Source organism: Doryrhamphus excisus, linkage group LG18, assembly GCF_037039965.1.
Source record: "Doryrhamphus excisus strain RoL-2023G ecotype Guam linkage group LG18, RoL_Dexc_Guam_v1.1, whole genome shotgun sequence".
Taxonomy (NCBI): Eukaryota; Metazoa; Chordata; class Actinopteri; order Syngnathiformes; family Syngnathidae; genus Doryrhamphus; species Doryrhamphus excisus.
This window is the reverse complement of record NC_136374.1, coordinates 17295109-17313224: the sequence shown is the minus strand read 5'-3', so window position 1 is coordinate 17313224 and position 18116 is coordinate 17295109. Positions and strand designations below refer to the sequence as shown.

Here is an 18116-nt window from a genome sequence, read left to right as displayed (position 1 = left end):
GACCATAGTACCTATTTCTATCACATTTGTTTGAGTTTACTCCACTGCTGCTGTCATTGACGGGTATTTGTGCTTCAGGGTGGCGTCAAGGTGCTCATCACAGGACCGTGGTTGGAGTCAAGCAGCGAGTACAGCTGTTTGTTTGACCACATCAGCGTCCCTGCTGCCCTCATCCAACCTGGTGTGCTACGCTGCTACTGTCCAGGTATCACATGTCACACTTTAGCATCAGCCGGGATGAACATACTGAAGTACGGGTGTTTTTGTTGCCCCCCTTGTGGGATGTGGTCAAAATGCTTTGGAAGCATACACTAGAGGGGTTAATTGTAGGAATATATTAGCTATAGCTAGAGCACAGAAAACATGTTTATGACATTCAAATTGTGTTTTTTTAATATGATTAGAGCCCTCCAGACATGAAATAACACCCCTATATGACCTTTACACTGGTATCACACAATATAATAAACATAATAACAGAAAATAAGACATATAATACATAAATAACGGTGCTTGCAAAGGTTTGTGTTGTTTGGACTTGTTTTTGTGAAGTTACTTCAAATTCCCAAGTTTAATGTTATTTTGGGGTTTTTTTCCGGAGCGTTAGTCGCTTGTTTCCATCCCAGATTCCCAGCCTATGGTTTGTTTCATTTGATACACTTACTTCAGCTTATATAGAAATTATATTGCATACTTCTACATCATGATTACACACAATTTTTACACACAATCACTAACCTGTGAAAATACTGCAAAAACTTGTCCCATGATAATGATTTCGCTATATGTGAGTACAGTATTTCTTCTCAATGCCTTGAATTTGTATTTTAGGGACAACTGTAATCCAGATATTGTCAAAAATCCATTATAATCAGTCTAATGCTCAATGACTTGTGGGTAATTAATTTCCCAGTCCAACCCATGCCCCCCCCAAAAGACTGCGATACACACCTTAAGGTGACTGAATCGACTGGAAAAACATCATGGCGTTCCGTGGTGACTCAGCTAAACACCTTCAAGTCGCAACTACAAGTCAATCTGATGTATGGGGTCAAACTTTGGTGTTTAATAACGGCGCCGCCTGCGGTGCATTTGTCATGCAACACAGTAGGGGTGCCAAATGTTTCTTTTGTGTGTAGTTCAGGACTAAAATGCCTTATTGGGATGATGCAATAGCTGCTTGAGTCACTTAATCAGATCATTGAATGTCTCCTAAGAGTACACACGTTAAAAGTCAGTTTACTCATACACACTTTGATCAAAACAAACAGTACTATCCCATAATAAGGTCAATACCCACTCCACGCTAATGGTATGATTTCCCTGTGTTTGTTTCCAGCCCATGACACGGGACTAGTCATGCTGCAGGTAGCGATGGGTGGAGAGGTCATCTCTTCATCTGTGGTGTTTGAATACAAGGCACGCGACCTTCCCGCCCTTCCTTCTTCTCAGCACGACTGGCTGTCTCTAGACGGTGAGACTGTTCATCTGTGTGTTGTGGCAACATAGGAGTGTACTTTCACACACTTGAGGTTCCGACAAGGAGCTTTGGGTTCTTGAAAGTGCTTTACATTTAAACGGCGTGGCATGATGAGTATGTCTTTCACTTTCCAGATGGAGAAAAAAAACAGAAATTCCACACAATAAGCTACTACTTTTTTGCTTAATAATACAAATGCATTCTATTTGTAGGCACCTTTCAAGGAAACCAATCAATCTGGACATAGAAACATCAAAGCAATGCAAAACATAAAATAAGATCAAATAAAATGCAAAGGCTGCACGGTGGAAAGTCAGTGCGCAGGCCACACAGCTAGGAGACCCGAGTTCAATTCCACCCTGAATGTGTGGGTTCTCTCCTGGTACTCCGGTTTCCTCCCACATTCCAAAAACATGCTAGGTTAATTAGCCACTCCAAATTGTCCATAGGTATGAATGTGAGTGTGAATGGTTGTTTGTCTATATGTGCCCTGGGATTGGCTGGCCACCAGTCCAGGGTGTACCCCGCCTCCTGTCCAAATACTGCTGGGATAGGCTCCAGCACGCTCTCGACCTTCGTGAGGATACGCGGTAGAAAATGAATAATAATAAAGATAGAGCATAAGCGGCCCAGTGGGTTTCGAGTCTGAATTTCAAAAGAGGACTAGAGTCTATGATACGGATGTCTGGTGGGATTGAGTTCTGAAGTTTGGGAGCAGGGCGGCTGAAAGCTGTGCAACCCACGGTGCCGAGGGATTGGAATGATAGCAAGCTACCGAGAATGACACCCAGACTCTTAACCTGAGAGGAGGGGTAGACTGTGATGTTGTCCATGTTGAGGGAACTCCACATGAACTGTCAACTCTGGGATGGTGTGGATTGGGAAACTAAACAAAGGCTTTCTGTTTTTTCACAGCCGAGTTTGACAAAATTTGAGGCGAGCTTGAAAGATAGAGCTGGGTGTCAACCGCAAAGCAATGAAAATGGATGTAGTATTTAGAGAAAATATTACAGAGGGGGAAGGCAGATGAGGAAAAGGTGCGGTCGCATGACGGAGACTTGAGGAACACCAAAAGTAACACGAAAGGGCTTGAGCTGGATGAACTGAGGTGGGTGTGGATGATGCCAATGGAGGATAGCCTGTTGAGGAGGATGATCGAGTCGGCCAGAATCCACTCCCATTAGGAGGTCATTGGTGATCTCATCAGAATTAACGAATGACCCTGGGAACACTAGGTGTAGGTAGGATTGCAAGGTTTATAGGGTGTGGCCTATAGATATGTACAATTTTTTTAATACATTTAATTTTTAGATTTTTTTTAGATTTGTGCTCAATATTCCGAAATTTACAGTAGATTTACAGTGTCTTACAAAATTGAGTACAACCCTCACATTTCAGCAAGCATTTGATATCTTATGGCAGAAATGAAACTTGGCTTGATGTTAGGTTAGTCGTTAGTATAGACAGCAGATGTATCCTCTGAAAATGACTCAACACACAGACGTTACTTTCTAAAGTTGGCAACCCCAGTGAATACACCAAGGTTAAAATGGTGACGCTGTGTTTGGGCTTGTTAGCATATTGTTAGTTTCCCAAAGGAGGGGCTCGTGCCCTCCCCATCCATGCATACATTTTCTATGCTTATCCTCACTAGGGTAGCGGGGGTATGCTGGAGCCTATCCCGGCTGTCTTCAGACGGGGGCTTATACCTTGAATTCAGAAAGTCACAATACATGTTGGATTTTATGTTTCCATGAATGAACCGTAACTCACTACTGTCTGCTGCACTCATGCAGCACCATACCATACCAATTCAAACCTGACCTGACAGCAGCCTTTGAACAGTGGTTCCATACATTCCTTCTGGACCGTCTACAAAACACCATCAGACTGTCATAAGAACTCCATTGCAGTGGTTTTAGGTGTTCCACAAGGGTCAGTCCTTGGCTCTATACTGTTCATCACATACATGCTACCTGTAATTACCTCGGATGTGCAACGACAGACAGCAACTAGTTCTTGAGTTTACTGATGGATTTATTCCAACAACCAACGTGAGAACTAAAAGGGGTTCAAACAAATACAAAATACAATAAGTCACTGCTCACATAATACACAAATATACAATAACATATTATGTCTACAAATTAGTTTTCTTATCATTAAGCCTTTTTCTTAACAGTAGTGCGAATAAACTTGTCACATTACATAGAAACATTTCCATAAACAAACAACCATCACATGTGCAACACAATGCATGATTAGCCTTATCTGGTATAGCAAACTGTAAACTAACACTAAACGACTGAAACGAAAATAATACAAAACATATATACTACACCTTAATGGCTGCATAAATGCCTTAGGAGGGAATTATAGATGTCTTCTTTAAATTTAGCACCTATTAGCTTGTCAGCTCTCCGTAGTGTGGCAAACAACGGAGCTTATTTTCTATGGGTGTAACGATTAAACGTGTACGTGCGGAAACGACAATTTTACCTACAATAAGTTCCGCCTCATTAACTTACATGCAGCTAGGTAGGAACCAAAAACGAAAATAGGTAGGAACTTAAAACTAACAGCATGTACTGACTCAGAGGCAGTTATACTACATCTTGGCCACATCTTCAGCAAGCATGAGTTCTCGTTTCACTGCTACGTTGGTGACACAAAACTATACGTATACTGCACCGTAATAGCTGCACATATGCCTTAGGACGGAATTATATATGTCTTCTTTAACTTTTAGCACCTATTAGCCTGTGAGTTCTACGTAGTGTGGCAAACAACGGAGCTTATTTTCTGTGGGTGTAACGGTTAAACATGTATGTGTGGAAACGACAGTTTTACAGACAATTAGTTCCGCCTCATTAACTTACATGCAGCTAGGTAGGAACCAAAAACGAAAATAGGAACTTAAATAGTAGGAACTTAAAAATAACAGCATATACTGACTCAGAGGCAGTCATACTACCTTTTGGCCACATCATCAGCATGCATGAGTTGTCTTTGGTGTCCTTGGTGACACAAAACTATACATAAAAACCTCCCCCAAAAACCAAGTGTAGCTCCATCTAAACACCAACAAAACCCTGATCCACTTTACTCTGACTTCTCTAAAATCCGAGCTTCATTTCTATTGTCCCAGGAGTAGTTATGTCATAAAAGACAGCTGGGATAGGCTCCAACATACCCTAGTCAGGATAAGCAGCAAAGAAAATGGATGGATGGAAATTATGAAGGTTGTGCTAATTTAGTGAGATAACGTTAATAAGGTTATTTATCAGCGTCTTGGCGAGCTGGGAATGCTTGGAAATTCAGTTTCTTTGGTCTTGATGTGAACCCTGTAAATGCTAAGCTGTCATGGCCGGGTGATGCTGAGATCAAACTGTGCTGTCCTTCTGTTTTGGGGAGGTCCATCTCATATGGAAATGAGGCATGTCAGTTTGAGTGACATAAACTTAGAGCTTCCTCGTCTTAGTTAAATCCAACTGCAAGGTTTTAAAAGTGTAAGTTCATGCTCGTCTGTGGTCTGGGCTGTAATCCACGCAACGTCTGCGTCGGCAACACGCGTCTCCTGAGTGAGACATACCCTTCATTGCGTGTGTGCGCCCCCGTCTGCGCGTTGCGCAATGCGGCAATGCGGCTGCACGGTCACAGCGCGCTGCATGCACAAGTGAAGGGCAAAGAAAGACAAAGTAGCACCCCCCCCCCCCCCCGACACCCAAAATGTTCACCCCCGCCCGCCGTTATTATGACAACACATTTACGCACAGAGCTTCACAGTGTACACACAAACGCACCACAATCCGAGCGGGTAAAACATAAAAGAGCATGTTTGAGCGTAACTGTGTTTATTCCCGGCGTCATCACACGTCTGATCCGGTTTAGGTGGGGGGGGGGGGGCAGTCTTCTTAAGCGCCGATGACGATCAAACCTCCTGCGGCTCCGAAGTCTGGCGCGCTGATTTGAAGCGCTGTCTCTCCCCTCCACACACTCAACGTGGTCTCTCCCTCTCCTTCCCTTGCTCTCTCTCTCTCTCTCTCTCTCTCCTTCTCTCCCTCTCTCTGTTGTTCCGAGTATCAATGTGTGTTGCACACTTCAAACTAACGCGGTTGTGCAGAAACGGGAACAAAGAGAGACTCGCTGTTTGGGTTCGTAGATGATTTGATTTTAAGAAATGATGACTGGAAAGTGTAATCGGTGTGTTGCATGAGTTGTTTAGTCAGACGATGCTTTGGATAGATCTGATATGATTGTATCTCTTTTTTTATTGATAAGACAATAGGGGAAATGATATTCCACAGGTAGACATGTTGTTTGCTTGCTAAATGTTTGAACCAGACCTACGGAACAATAACAAAACAACAAGTGCAATGTGGCTAATGGGTGGCTAACCTCCTTAGGATAATCTGTTTTTTACTTGATGGAGATCGCATGTATATACTATATCTCTGAGGGAACCTTATAGTTTGTAACAATGTACATTTTGTGTAGCTAGCTGTCAATCATGTGCCTGTACAACATGCTAGCGATCACTTGTTTAGCTATATGGGAAATGGCTTGCTTGGAAATTGACGCTACTAAACTCTCCAGGGACTATTACAGTCTCATTAGAAGTATAACGATAAAGATAAGTAGTTGTAACTTATTTTTTGAATGTGTGCTTCTTACTGTGTGTTTCGGGTTGCTTGTTTACATCGTTTGGCAAAAAGGGCGGTACTTTCCATATGATTAGTTGAAAGTCTCAATCTGATTGGCAGACAGCAATGTTGGAAGCCTGGTCTTTGTGTCACTCACGTGGCTCCGCCCCTTTTTCTCAGACTGTCCTACAGACAGCAGCAAGGGGGGGGGGGGGGGGGGGGGGCTGAGTGACATGATGTACACTGCAGCAAAACCGCAGCTGCATGGAAGTAAAGCATCAGCCTTTTAAAAAGCTCCAAAAATTGGTAGATGACTTTTATTCCACATCCGCTTACCAATGCTGGCGCAGACCCTTGGTGGTCTTCCCTCCAATACAAGCCCTCTGCCTATGTCTTATCCTGTTTTTATTTTTTGTAGATACCCAATTCAGGATGTCCATCTTGGAGCGTCTGGAGCAGATGGAACAGAGGATGGCTGATATAACCAATCAAAACCCCAGCTCAGAAACCATGGCAACCAAGAGTGGAGGGGTGGAAGGAGGGGGAGCCACTGAACAGCAGTCTCAAGTAAGGCTGAAAGATGGCATTTTTATGAGCGACATTTTGATGTACTTATATACAATAAGTTAATAATAAGTAAGGAATCTATGGGGATATTTAGAACTACAATGGTGCTATAGATAAAGCACCAAGGATATCAAGGATATCAAATATAATATTTAAGGATATAAGGATATCAATAAATATTTCTACCGCTTATCCTCATGAAGGTTGCAAGGGTGCTGGAGCCTATCCCAGCTGTTTTCAGGCGAGAAGTGGGCTCCACCCTGGACTGGTGGCCAGCCAATCCCAGGGCACATATAGACAAACAACCATTCACACTCACATTCATACCTATGGGCAATTTGGAGTGGCTAATTAACCTAGCATGTTTTTGGAATGTGGGAGGAAACCGGAGTACCTGGAGAAAACCCATGTATGCAAGGTGGAATTGAACTCGGGTCTCCTAGCTGTGAGGCCTGCGCAATAACCACTCCTCCACCATGCAGCCCTAAAATATAACAATAAAACAGAATATATCCATACAGTGGTACACATTGTATTAAACAAATCATGTTGTTTACATCAGCAACAGGACAAATTAAAGATACAGAAAATTAAATAAGCATATATTTTAAAGTATGTTATGCAAGGTGGAATTGAACTCGGGTCTCCTAGCTGTGAGGCCTGCGCAATAACCACTCCTCAACCATGCATCCCAAAAATATAACAATAAAACAGAACATATCCATACAGTGGTACACAGTGTATTAAACAAATCATGTTGTTTACATCAGCAACAGGACAAATTAAAGATACAGAAAATGAAATAAGCATATATTTTTTAACTATGTGGATACTATAAAAAACGTACCTGTTTAAAAGTGTCGGAAAAAGACGTGAGGATATCTGAGATAAGCGGTATATGAATGAATTGCATTAGAGGACGTGCATGAGAACTTAGACTTCATCATTTTGGTAATCTGACTATTTTTAGTGCATATAAACTTCAAGTTTTCTCCTTGAAAATATGATTCCACTTTCTTGACTGTACCACTTTCTTCTCCAGACCTCTCCGGACCACAGTTCGTTCGAGGGGCGAGTTGTGGTTGTGTGTGAGAAGATGATGTCCCAGCCATGCTGGGCCTCCTCCAATCAGCTCGTCCACAGTAAGAACTCCAGAGGAATGACCTTACTCCATCTGGCCGCAGCTCAGGGCTACGCTGGGCTCATTCAGACTCTGATCCGCTGGCGGTGAGTACCACACATGAAGCAGCACATCATTAAGAGAGATGTTTCATTTCATGTGCTTGTTTTTGCTCTGCAGAACCAAGCACGCTGACAGTATTGACCTTGAGCTGGAAGTGGATCCTCTTAACGTGGACCATTTCTCCTGCACACCACTGGTGAGTGATCAATACTCCTCAATACCTGAAGGGTTATGCCGTGTGAATGTTTACCCTTGGTCTCCACAGATGTGGGCTTGTGCTCTTGGTCATACTGACGCAGCGCTGGTGCTCTACCAGTGGGACACAAGAGCTTTGGCTATTCCTGACTCTCTGGGTCGCTTGCCGCTCAACATCGCCAGATCGCGGGGCCACACGCGATTGGCCGAGCTCTTGGAGCAGCTGCAGCAGAGTCCTCAAGCTCAAAGCCAGCCTGCTGATTCGTGGATGGACAGGTGGAGAGGTGGCGCTGAACTCAGTAGAATAAGCAGCAGTCACTCTTCTAACGCTAACTCAGGTGAGAAAGCTCATGGATGTAGTTGTATGTGATTAATATTGATTATATTATGGGTTATAAATTAGTAAATCCTAATAGTAGCAGCATCGGGAAACTTTTCTCAGCTCAGACAATCTATTTGGAAAAGGTTGATATTTTTTCGCTGAAGGTTTTCGGGATCTTGGACAGGAAATGTGCCAATAATGCTTTGACATTGCTTGAAAAGACTTAGTTCCAAACTAACCATGTTAACCTCAGCCACTAGGGGGCGACAGTGCTTGCATGGTAGGGCTATGACAGACATTTTGAATTAAAACTCCAACATCTGTATGAAATGAGTCAAGTATGCGGAGGGCGGTGCTTATTTTGTGTTCTTTTAACCTCTCACGGCCAAGTCTGATGTTCTGCAGAACTCACCATATTCAGTGTGATAACAATATTCTTATTTCTCATGTCTTTGTTTTCCCAGAGGCGAGAACGAGGCCAGGGAGTCAGTCACAGTCAAACAACCAGACCTGGAACCAGACAGGACCCCGAGCCTCACAGGCAACCCAGGGAGAGCAGGCGGGTCCACCCCCAGCTAAGAGACTCAAAGCCACCCAGCAGCAACTCTCTAACTTAACCTCCAGCGACCTAACCTCCGGCCCAAAGCACCTCAGTCCCAACGACCACCTCCCCCTTCTCCCCAGCCCCCAACAAATCCAACATCCCAACCTCAGCAATCGGAACGCACTTCCCGCCAGGCTCAGTCCCGACCGTCCTCGGCTACCCAGCAGCCCCCCCTTCTCCCACCTGCAGGCCAGGATAGGGGCTTCGGGAGGGGGCGTCAGGTGGAGTCTGAGACAGACTCTGGGGCAGCGTAGCCTAGCCAGGAGGATTCTGGGGAAGGAGAGACTGGCGGTTCACCTGCGCCAAAGAGTGCTGACTGACAGGGGGGAGGAGACAGAGCTGCTGACCTATCAGGATAACACAGACGACTTGCAGGTATGCGGGAGTATTCCACTTCAAGAGCTCACATGCATGCTAATTGTGGAATAAGTAGTAGCAAGTAGTAATTACAGATGCAACAAGGGTTGCGGGCATGCTGGAGCCTATCCCAGCTGTCTTCGGGGCGAGAGGCGGGGTCCACCCTGGACTGGTGGCCAGCCAATCACAGGGCACATATAGACAAACAACCATTCACACTCACATTCATACCTATGGACAATTTGGAGTGGCTAATTAACCTAGCATGTTTTTGGAATGTGGGAGGAAACCGGAGTACCCGGAGAAAATCGCAAGAAAACCGGAAGAACATGCAAACTCCACAGGGAGATGGCCGAGGGTGGAATTGAACTCGGGTTTCCTAGCTGTGAGGCCTTCGCGCAAACCACTCGACCGCCGTGCCGCCCATAATAATAATTACCAGTTATAATCATTATTATTATATCACAATATTATTATTAAATAAATAAACACATAAATAAAGAAATATTATATAACAAAATATTATATAATAATAATAATTATTAATTATAATAATAATAATATATAATAATATTATTATTATTAAATAAAAAATATAAAATATTATTAAACATGTAGCTTAAACAAACAAAATGATTCCAATCTTGCTTCATGTTAATGGTCCTAATAGGGGCAACACACACACACACACACACACACACTGATATGTGCATAGTGAAATTGTTTTGTTTTGATTAGGTGCAAATGCATTAGGTCAGCATAGATATTCAGAAAATTAATGTCCAGGTTCCCTGTATGTTTTTACTAATTACAGTAATACATTGATTTTCTTATGAAATCTGACACACACTTTGTCCAAAAGACAGGGGTCTTACATGTGTGTGTGTGTGTGTGTGTGTGTGTGTGTGTTCCAGGTGGACATTTCAATGTTAGCTGATCACATCATGGAGACATCCGCTGGTCGACTGAAACAGGGGACCATGGAGACTGACACGGACTCTGGAAGGCTGGGCCTCAGCAGGGATGTCAGATTATTGTCTGGTTATCTTGCTGAAGTGGAAAGGTGCGTTATGTAATATAAATATTTTTCTATTATACTTTAGTCTGCTAAAAAAAAAAGCAAAATATATATATTTTTAGCTTTGCTAAGATGTGTGCTTTACTTTCTGGTGCTCTCCAGGTTCCTTAATGCCAAACTTCATACTCCTGGCCCTAAACCAACCTCTCACTCAGGGCCTGAGGGTGAGCTGAGTCAACAAGCTGAGAAAGCCTTGTCCAACCGCTCTGACTGGAACTCCTTCCTCTCCACAGCTATGAAAGGGGAACGCTTGAAAACGGACTCATCTTTTCTAGCCATGACGGAAGCAGAGCAGAGAGAACTGTACGAGACCATCAGGAACGCTCTGCACTCCCTTAGAAAACACAAGGTGTCCATTCCACTTGCTTTCCTTTGCATGCGTCCGTCTTGCACCAATCTTCTTTGCTACTTTTATACGAAGGCTTTCCATCGCCCCCCCCAGGGTCCGATTCAGGAACAACGCAAAGAGATTGCAGCAGTGATTCAGCGCTGCTATAAGAGATACAAGCAGGTAAGATTCATTGGAAGGCGTTTTAAATATCTGCATTACTGATGAAGCTAGTCGGAATTAGAGCAATCGCTTCTTCACCTCTAAAGCCCGAACCATTCATCCATGACTTTTCTACCGCTTTATCTTCATGTTTGGTGCAATGTTTCTCTTCACTTTTACTGCATGTTACTGGGCTTATTAAAATCGATCCGCTTCCTCTAAATAAATTAAACCACAATGAAAGTGTTTAGTTCAGGGGTGTCCAAACTGCGGCTCATGGCTGTTTTTTTTTGTTTGTTTTTTTTAATTGGACCGTGCACATTAAAAAAATTTAATTAAACAAAATGAAAACAAAACAGCAAAAATTGAAGAAATTGCAGTAATTTTATGAGGAAAAAATCAACGTCTTAAAAAATTAAAATGTAATTTAAAAAATAGTTAAGTCCTCATGGGAAACAAAAAAATGTTGCGGAGGCAATTTTTTCAAAATGCGATTCCCAAAATATGGGAATCAAGTTGAAATGATGAGATATCCATAACAATATCCAATAACAGAAATGGTCAAATGAGCAAAAACGTGTAAAGAGAAAAAGTTGATTAAAAAAAGAAAAGTTTCATATAATAGGGCAAAAGCAGGCTAATAAGCAAGCCAATAATGCAAGCTAACACAAGCCTACTACTACTACTACTACTACTACTACTACTACTACTACTACTACTACTACTACTACTACTACTACTACTAGTAGGCTGTTGTTCTTAAGCCCCCCTAAATAATTTGATATTTGTTAGTGATTTTTTTTTTTACAAAAAAATCTCTGACAAATTTCATATAATAGGATCCCCCTGAAATATTGTTAAGCCCCCTAAATAATTTTATATTAGTTTTTTTTAATTGATTTTTTTAACATAAAAAAATCTCTGAGAAATTTCATATAATAGGATCCCCCTAAAATGTTCTTAAGCCCCCCTAAATAATTTGATTTTTTTTAATAGATTTTTTTTTACAAAAAAATCTCTGACAAATTTCATATAATAGGATCCCCCTAATAATTTGATATTTTTTTAATAGATTTTTTTTTACAAAAATCTTTTTTTTTACAAAAAAAATCTCTGACAAATTTCATATAATAGGATCCCCCTAAAATGTTCTTAAGCCCCCCTAAATAATTTGATATTTTTTTAATAGATTTTTTTTTACAAAAAAAAATCTCTGACAAATTTCATATAATAGGATCCCCCTAAAATGTTCTTAAGCCCCCCTAAATAATTTGATATTTTTTTAATAGATTTTTTTTTACAAAAAAAAATCTCTGACAAATTGCATATAATAGGATCCCCCTAAAATGTTCTTAAGCCCCCCTAAATAATTTCATATATATTTTTTTTATTATTGATTTTTCTTCACACACAGGTGGCCAAGGGTGGGATTGAACTCGGGTCTCCTAGCTGCGCGCTAACCACCATATTTTCAGAAACTGTTAAACAGAAATGAAATGAAGAAGGACCTAAGGAAATGTACATTGTGGGCTGTATAAAAATGTATCTTCTATTATCCCAGCGCTTCTCAAATAGTGGGGCGGGGGCCTCCCTGGGGGGAGGTTGCGGGGAACTAAAACATGCTGTCATTCTGTATATTGCATAAAGCATCTTTGTTAAGATTGTGTGCCCACCAGCGCCACCATGTTTCTAATCTTGTATTTGTCAGTATGCACTTTATAAGAGGATGACCCTGGCAGCCATCCTGATCCAGAGCCGTTTCCGGAGTTTTCACGAGCAGAGGAAGTTCCAACAGAGTCGCAGAGCAGCAGTCCTCATACAGCAATATTACCGCTCCTACAGACACTCCCTCAGGTATTCCACTAACATGTGAAGACACACCCGCGCTCACGGTTATCTTGAAAACAAAACGCCATGTTTTTCCCCGCAGAGACCTTCTAACTAAAAAGCAGAACCAGGCTGCACGCAAGATCCTGAGGTTCCTGCTCCGATGCCGCCACAGGTGAGTCATAAAGTTCTTCCCACACGACATACTGGATGCCCCCCCCCACACACACACACACACACATCACAGCCCACTGCCACACAGGCATTGGTGCTAATAGTTGCTGTTGTTTTACTGTTCCCGCGAAGCCCTTTGATGGACCATAGGCCCCTGAAGCGGGTGAGTTTCCTCCCCCTCTGCTCTCTGGCTCGTTCTCTCTCTATCCTGGTGGCGGGTGCCTGTTTGCATGTTCGGGGGAGGAGAGAGTATCCTGACCGGATGATCCTTCTCTCCCTCGCTCTTCTTCTCACGTCTGTCTCGTCGAGGATTGCGGAATGATGCTTCTACTTCTGCATGACTGACGGATAGATCTAGAACTAGAACTAGAGGAGCACTCTTGCACACGGTCTTCCCGGGAGCATGACATCAGTCGGGGTACTCAAACAAACGTCTTGCTTGTCTTGTGCCTGGAGGGAGCGGGTAGGGTAGGATCGGGCGGGCATTCGCCCTGAAAATGAAAATGAACTCACACGGCAACACGTGCGGACATTTGGACACGCCAAGGAAAAAAGGACTCTAACGTGTGCCCGGTATGTGTTTTTGCACCAGGGTCAGAGAGCAGAAAAAGGCCAGGGGTCCTGAGAGCCCACCGCCGGGCCCCGCCCACAGCCCACTCAGCCTGTGAGCAACCCCCACTCTCCTCCTTCTTCTTTTTCCTCTCCAAACTACGTTCCTCCCTGCCCCCCTGCCCCCTCCCCCGTCCCTTCCATCCTCGTCGCCCCCTTTTTCGCTCGCCCTCTATCCTGTCTTCTCTCAAGAGGAAGAGCGAAACTTCCCAGACTGACAGAGGACAGGATAGGTGTCCATCATGGCAGCTCAGACACAGACTACTATGGCGAGCCCGGGGATCTGGCTCCGCCCACAGCACTGATCCTCCTCCGCGGTTTCACCGGGAGGCCATCACATTAACCTCATGGCATTCTTTGCACTCTTCATGGGTCTGTTTCTTGGCAAGTCCGCCAGCCAAACGGGAGTGAGTGAGGAAGCGGCCGACGATGTCATGGCGACGTTTGCGGATGCGGATGCGGTGGAAGGCGTCAGTCGTCTGGCGGGACTCGCCGAACTCATGCAAAACCCAAACGATGATCCGTGAAAGGATAAGAAAACATAAACCAAAAAACTCACTTCTATGTTGCATTTGCATGCAAGTTTTTCCTTCTTTTTATTTGGCTTTTTCCTCCTCCTCCTCCTCCTCCTCCTCCTCCTCCGCCTCCTCCTCCATCATCCCGACGAGCTTCGGTGGCGAATCATCCTGTTAACTCGGTATAATTACGACATCACCCACCACTCTTGACTCACCAGGCGTCCCAGCCTATCAGCCGGTCACATGATCAAAAGGGGAGGAACCACTTGAATGTAAGAGGAGCGTCGTTTCCGCGAGGGTTGGGGGTCTGACTTAACGATGTCTTAATTTGTTACATGGACTTTGTATGGAGTTTGTTCTCAGGGGCAGCACTTTGCCAGCCCCCACGTGGTGTGTCTGTGTTCGTTCGATTCTCGATGCATGTGTTTGAGCCACGAGCTCCTGCATGCTTGCCAAACTGCTTTCGTGTCGTTTCTTTTGTATTTCTATGTGTAGTTGTGTCTCACTGTTCTCATCGACCTATCCTTGCCCTGCGTAATGTGAATTGTGTAAGGACAAATGACATATTTTGGGTGCTTTTTTTTAAAAGAAAAAAAAATGTTTATTTATTTAAGGGTCTGGTATTTATTTGATTGGCTCAAGAGTGGTTAAGCTTGAGACTGGTTTCCGCCCCCCACCCCCCTGACCCCCCTGCTCCTACTCCCTGTGTGCTAAAATATGACACGTTGCGGTGGTTTAATGTCTCCGTTAGTTTGTTTTTCGCGTGAACCTCGAAATCCTAACTGTGGTTTTGAGGAGAGAGTCACACACAGTAACATTGCCTTGACTTCTTCCTGACTCTGAGAGGTCTCTATGCTAGCTCTGTACAGGACACGGGTCCGATACCTACCCCTATACAGGGCATTGATCCCCATATTAGCCCATACGGGCAACCAAATCCATATTTTGGACTATTGCATATTCCTGTATATAAACTGACGAGGTAAGGGGATACGAGGACCCTGAAACTTTTTCATAAGAGGACTGTATTTAAGATTATAAATTATTTTACTCCCATAATGAGAACTTAACATAGAGACCTGGCTACACAGGATGGCTGTATTGCTTGTAAATAATGTAGATATTACAAACCGAGTAATGTGCATGATATTTACGACAAAGAAACAGCAAAAAGAACATGTTAGTGGCTATGGACTGTGAGAGGATTTTAACGGCTTCACCTTAAGAGTATCCAGTATAAGTGTTACTGAAAAAGAACATTTTGTTCAAGCATGCAAACGAAAAAAAAAAAAATGTAACGTTAGAATTAAATAAGTGGGGAAAACAAAGTTAGCTGAAACAGTGATCTTTCAGACAAAACATTTACACGTTGTGCTTTTGTTCCTTGGCTAGCAAAAATCAAACACTTTTTTGCCAGTAGTGCCAATTATTATGAATGCTATTTTGCCTAATACTTTACGTTGGGGGGGAAAAAAAAAATAACACCCAAAAGATATCAGCAAGATGCACAGAGGCAACACACACAGACAATAAACAGTAGACAAGATAGTAATAGCTCAAGTGTAGTTTGACTAGAGGATGATGTTGAAGATGCAAAATAGTGAAAATAACGGCGGTAAAGATGCTGACATGGCGGAGGCATTGAGGGTGCTACATTCTTTATAATGTGGTCGTGCTTCAGCAACATACTACCTTTTTAGTTCAAACCATTCTCACTAACAGAATGTCTCCTTCGCACTCTTTACGTATCATTTGAATCCGTTTTCTCCTCATCACTGCCATTGTACGACATGTGCTTAAGAATTCTGGAAAGCTCTGTTTAGGAAGTGCCTGCTCAATAACAGAAAAAAAAAAGTGCAAGCTAATATCAGGAAATGTCTATTGTATGTTCTCCAAATGGCTGCCAGTTACCTTTTTGCTTTCAAGAAATTGTGTGTTCAAAGTGACGAGTGGCGAATTGAACGCACCGACGTGTGCCGATTATACAGTCTGCCCGCTTGTGTGTGCATTTTTCAGTATTGGAACCTCAAATCCGTAGGATTTTTTTCTCTCCGTCCCCGGTCATGCGAACGTCTTAAGTGTAATGGGGCGGGAGGATGGTTTGACTTCCCGCGCCGATATCACATTGACATGTTCTTGTAGCATTAACGTGAAATAAGAACGCAGTAGTTTTCCAGAAAAGAAAAGAACTGTGCCGCACGCTCCTGTCCCATCATTCCGTGTCTGTCCCACCCTGTGTCTCTCTCACACAAACACAATTGTACACAGTCAGACACAACAAGAAGGCCACAGTCTTTCTCTCTGTGCTTACGTCTTCGGGAACGGTTCAATCTCTCCCTTAGATTTTACTCAGGGTTAAAGAACAGGGAGATGATATGTGGAGTGTCGCTAATTCATTGCTAACACACAACTCCATACGTTCAGGATACTTGTTTGTCCGATGAAAACAATCTCATTCGCATATTTTAGTCTCATTTTGTGAGGCGGCGGTGAATGTGATCTATTTGCTAAAGTGTAATCTGTGTATTTTGTTTTTTTTTTTAGCGATTTCTAAAGGTCGTAAACGCACAAGATTTAATACAAAGAAGTAGAAAAACTGTCCCGGTCATGTGTTATACTTGTGTTAAAACACCGGAAAGTTGCAAGATCTCTAAAATGTGCACTTCCGTGATTCCTCTCAGACACAGATTTCCTCCCACCTCAGCACAACTCCTGTGTAGATTGTCCACACACACACACATACACATACACACACACACCACAACATCCTTGCGCTTGTCAATTCACAGATTGAATGGCTAACACAGAGAGCGTGTATTAAAAAAAAAGAGATTATGTCTAAAAAAAAAAAAAAAAAGTACTGGGGAAAAAAGTTAAAAGATACAGTCGCTGGTAGCCATGCGCAGAAACGGCCTCTGTTCCCAATGGTGGCCCTGGAAAATGAACGGTAACCTTTGGGGGCCAAAACACCACATTGCATGCTAGAATGGTAGACCCTTATAGATATTCCAAGGCTTAGACCTCTCCACTCCTCTGTCTCCTGTCTCATCTCCCGCTCTATTCCAACCTTGCCTGCTGTTGTGTTCTCCATGCCGATCATTCCTCTTCTTTTCTAGCCTAGTTTGACTTCCTATGTTCCACCTTTTTTTGCATGCACGAGGCATCACAACACTGTTGATGTTTTTAAGAGAATATTTTGTTGCTGAGGCCATGCAAAGTGTTTTGAATATTGCCCTTATATGTGGAAAATGTCCTCTGAATGCTTTACATAATTTCTGCTGTAAAATGAAATCAGAATAAAAAGAAAATTTGCACTTTAATGAGTTTTTGTCTGGTGTGTGTATGGCATCACTGCCTCTTTGGTGTTTGTTTTCATACTTGATCATTTTGTGTGGAGATTTCAACATAAAAATATTAATCGTGTCTAAAAGCTGGAATGGTTTCTCTCAATTTTAGCCTCCTTAGTACCAGAAATGTAAGTTACATTTAAGTTATTTTGCATTAAATAAAAATGATAGTATGCTACAATGCTTTTTAATATAATATTATATTACAATGTAAAGCACTTTATAGCTTATATTACATTTTTATATTATAACATAGGACATAAAAGCAATGAACTGCTTTACTTTACTTTTTCAGTCATTTTGTGAATAACACTGCAAGTTTTTCTTCTCACTTGCACACATGCATTTATGCATCTTGATGCATTACTTGCATCAACAATCTTCATTGTTTTGTAGGAAATAGCCGCACTAGTAAGCCCTCATATGTCAAAACCATCTCAAACTATTGATTAAACATTGTGCTGAATAAAACGCCTGTCCCCTTTCGGGGGTCAAAATGCATTAGTGGGTCTCAGGAGATAGCCGTTCATGCCAGTGAGGCAATAAGAGCTCACAAAAATGTTATGTATTTTAACGACGAGCAAAATAGTTTATTTCAAGATTCAAGTGTGTTAATTCTGCATTTCAATGTATAATAGGTTTGACATTGCATGCAAGGTTTTCAGCACTAGACCACCCTGATGCACCAGGCCGACAGGAAAATTACTGGGAAGCATATGACG

At 42.6% G+C, this 18116-nt stretch overlaps 1 protein-coding gene across 4 annotated transcripts in view; it reads left to right on the top strand.

The window, feature by feature from the left end:
• LOC131105911 (calmodulin-binding transcription activator 1-like) overlaps nucleotides 1-17367 on the top strand; it is a 67241-nt gene extending 49874 nt beyond the window's left edge. For 2 of the 4 annotated variants that reach the window (XM_078798767.1, XM_058054411.2), the window contains 14 exons: nucleotides 79-205; nucleotides 1340-1474; nucleotides 6542-6690; nucleotides 7733-7917; nucleotides 7991-8069; nucleotides 8139-8406; nucleotides 8855-9369; nucleotides 10266-10414; nucleotides 10532-10593; nucleotides 10663-10778; nucleotides 10872-10940; nucleotides 12628-12773; nucleotides 12850-12921; nucleotides 13513-17367. In XM_078798767.1, the coding sequence (XP_078654893.1) occupies nucleotides 79-205; nucleotides 1340-1474; nucleotides 6542-6690; nucleotides 7733-7917; nucleotides 7991-8069; nucleotides 8139-8406; nucleotides 8855-9369; nucleotides 10266-10414; nucleotides 10532-10593; nucleotides 10663-10778; nucleotides 10872-10940; nucleotides 12628-12773; nucleotides 12850-12921; nucleotides 13513-13588 (2148 nt within the window). In that variant the 3' untranslated portion in view covers nucleotides 13589-17367. Of the gene's footprint in view, nucleotides 1-78; nucleotides 206-1339; nucleotides 1475-6541; nucleotides 6691-7732; nucleotides 7918-7990; nucleotides 8070-8138; nucleotides 8407-8854; nucleotides 9370-10265; nucleotides 10415-10531; nucleotides 10779-10871; nucleotides 10941-12627; nucleotides 12774-12849; nucleotides 12922-13052; nucleotides 13084-13512 lie in introns of all 4 variants that reach the window. The other 2 variants (XM_058054413.2, XM_058054410.2) reach the window with 2 other exon arrangements.
• Nucleotides 17368-18116: the final 749 nt, after the last annotated feature.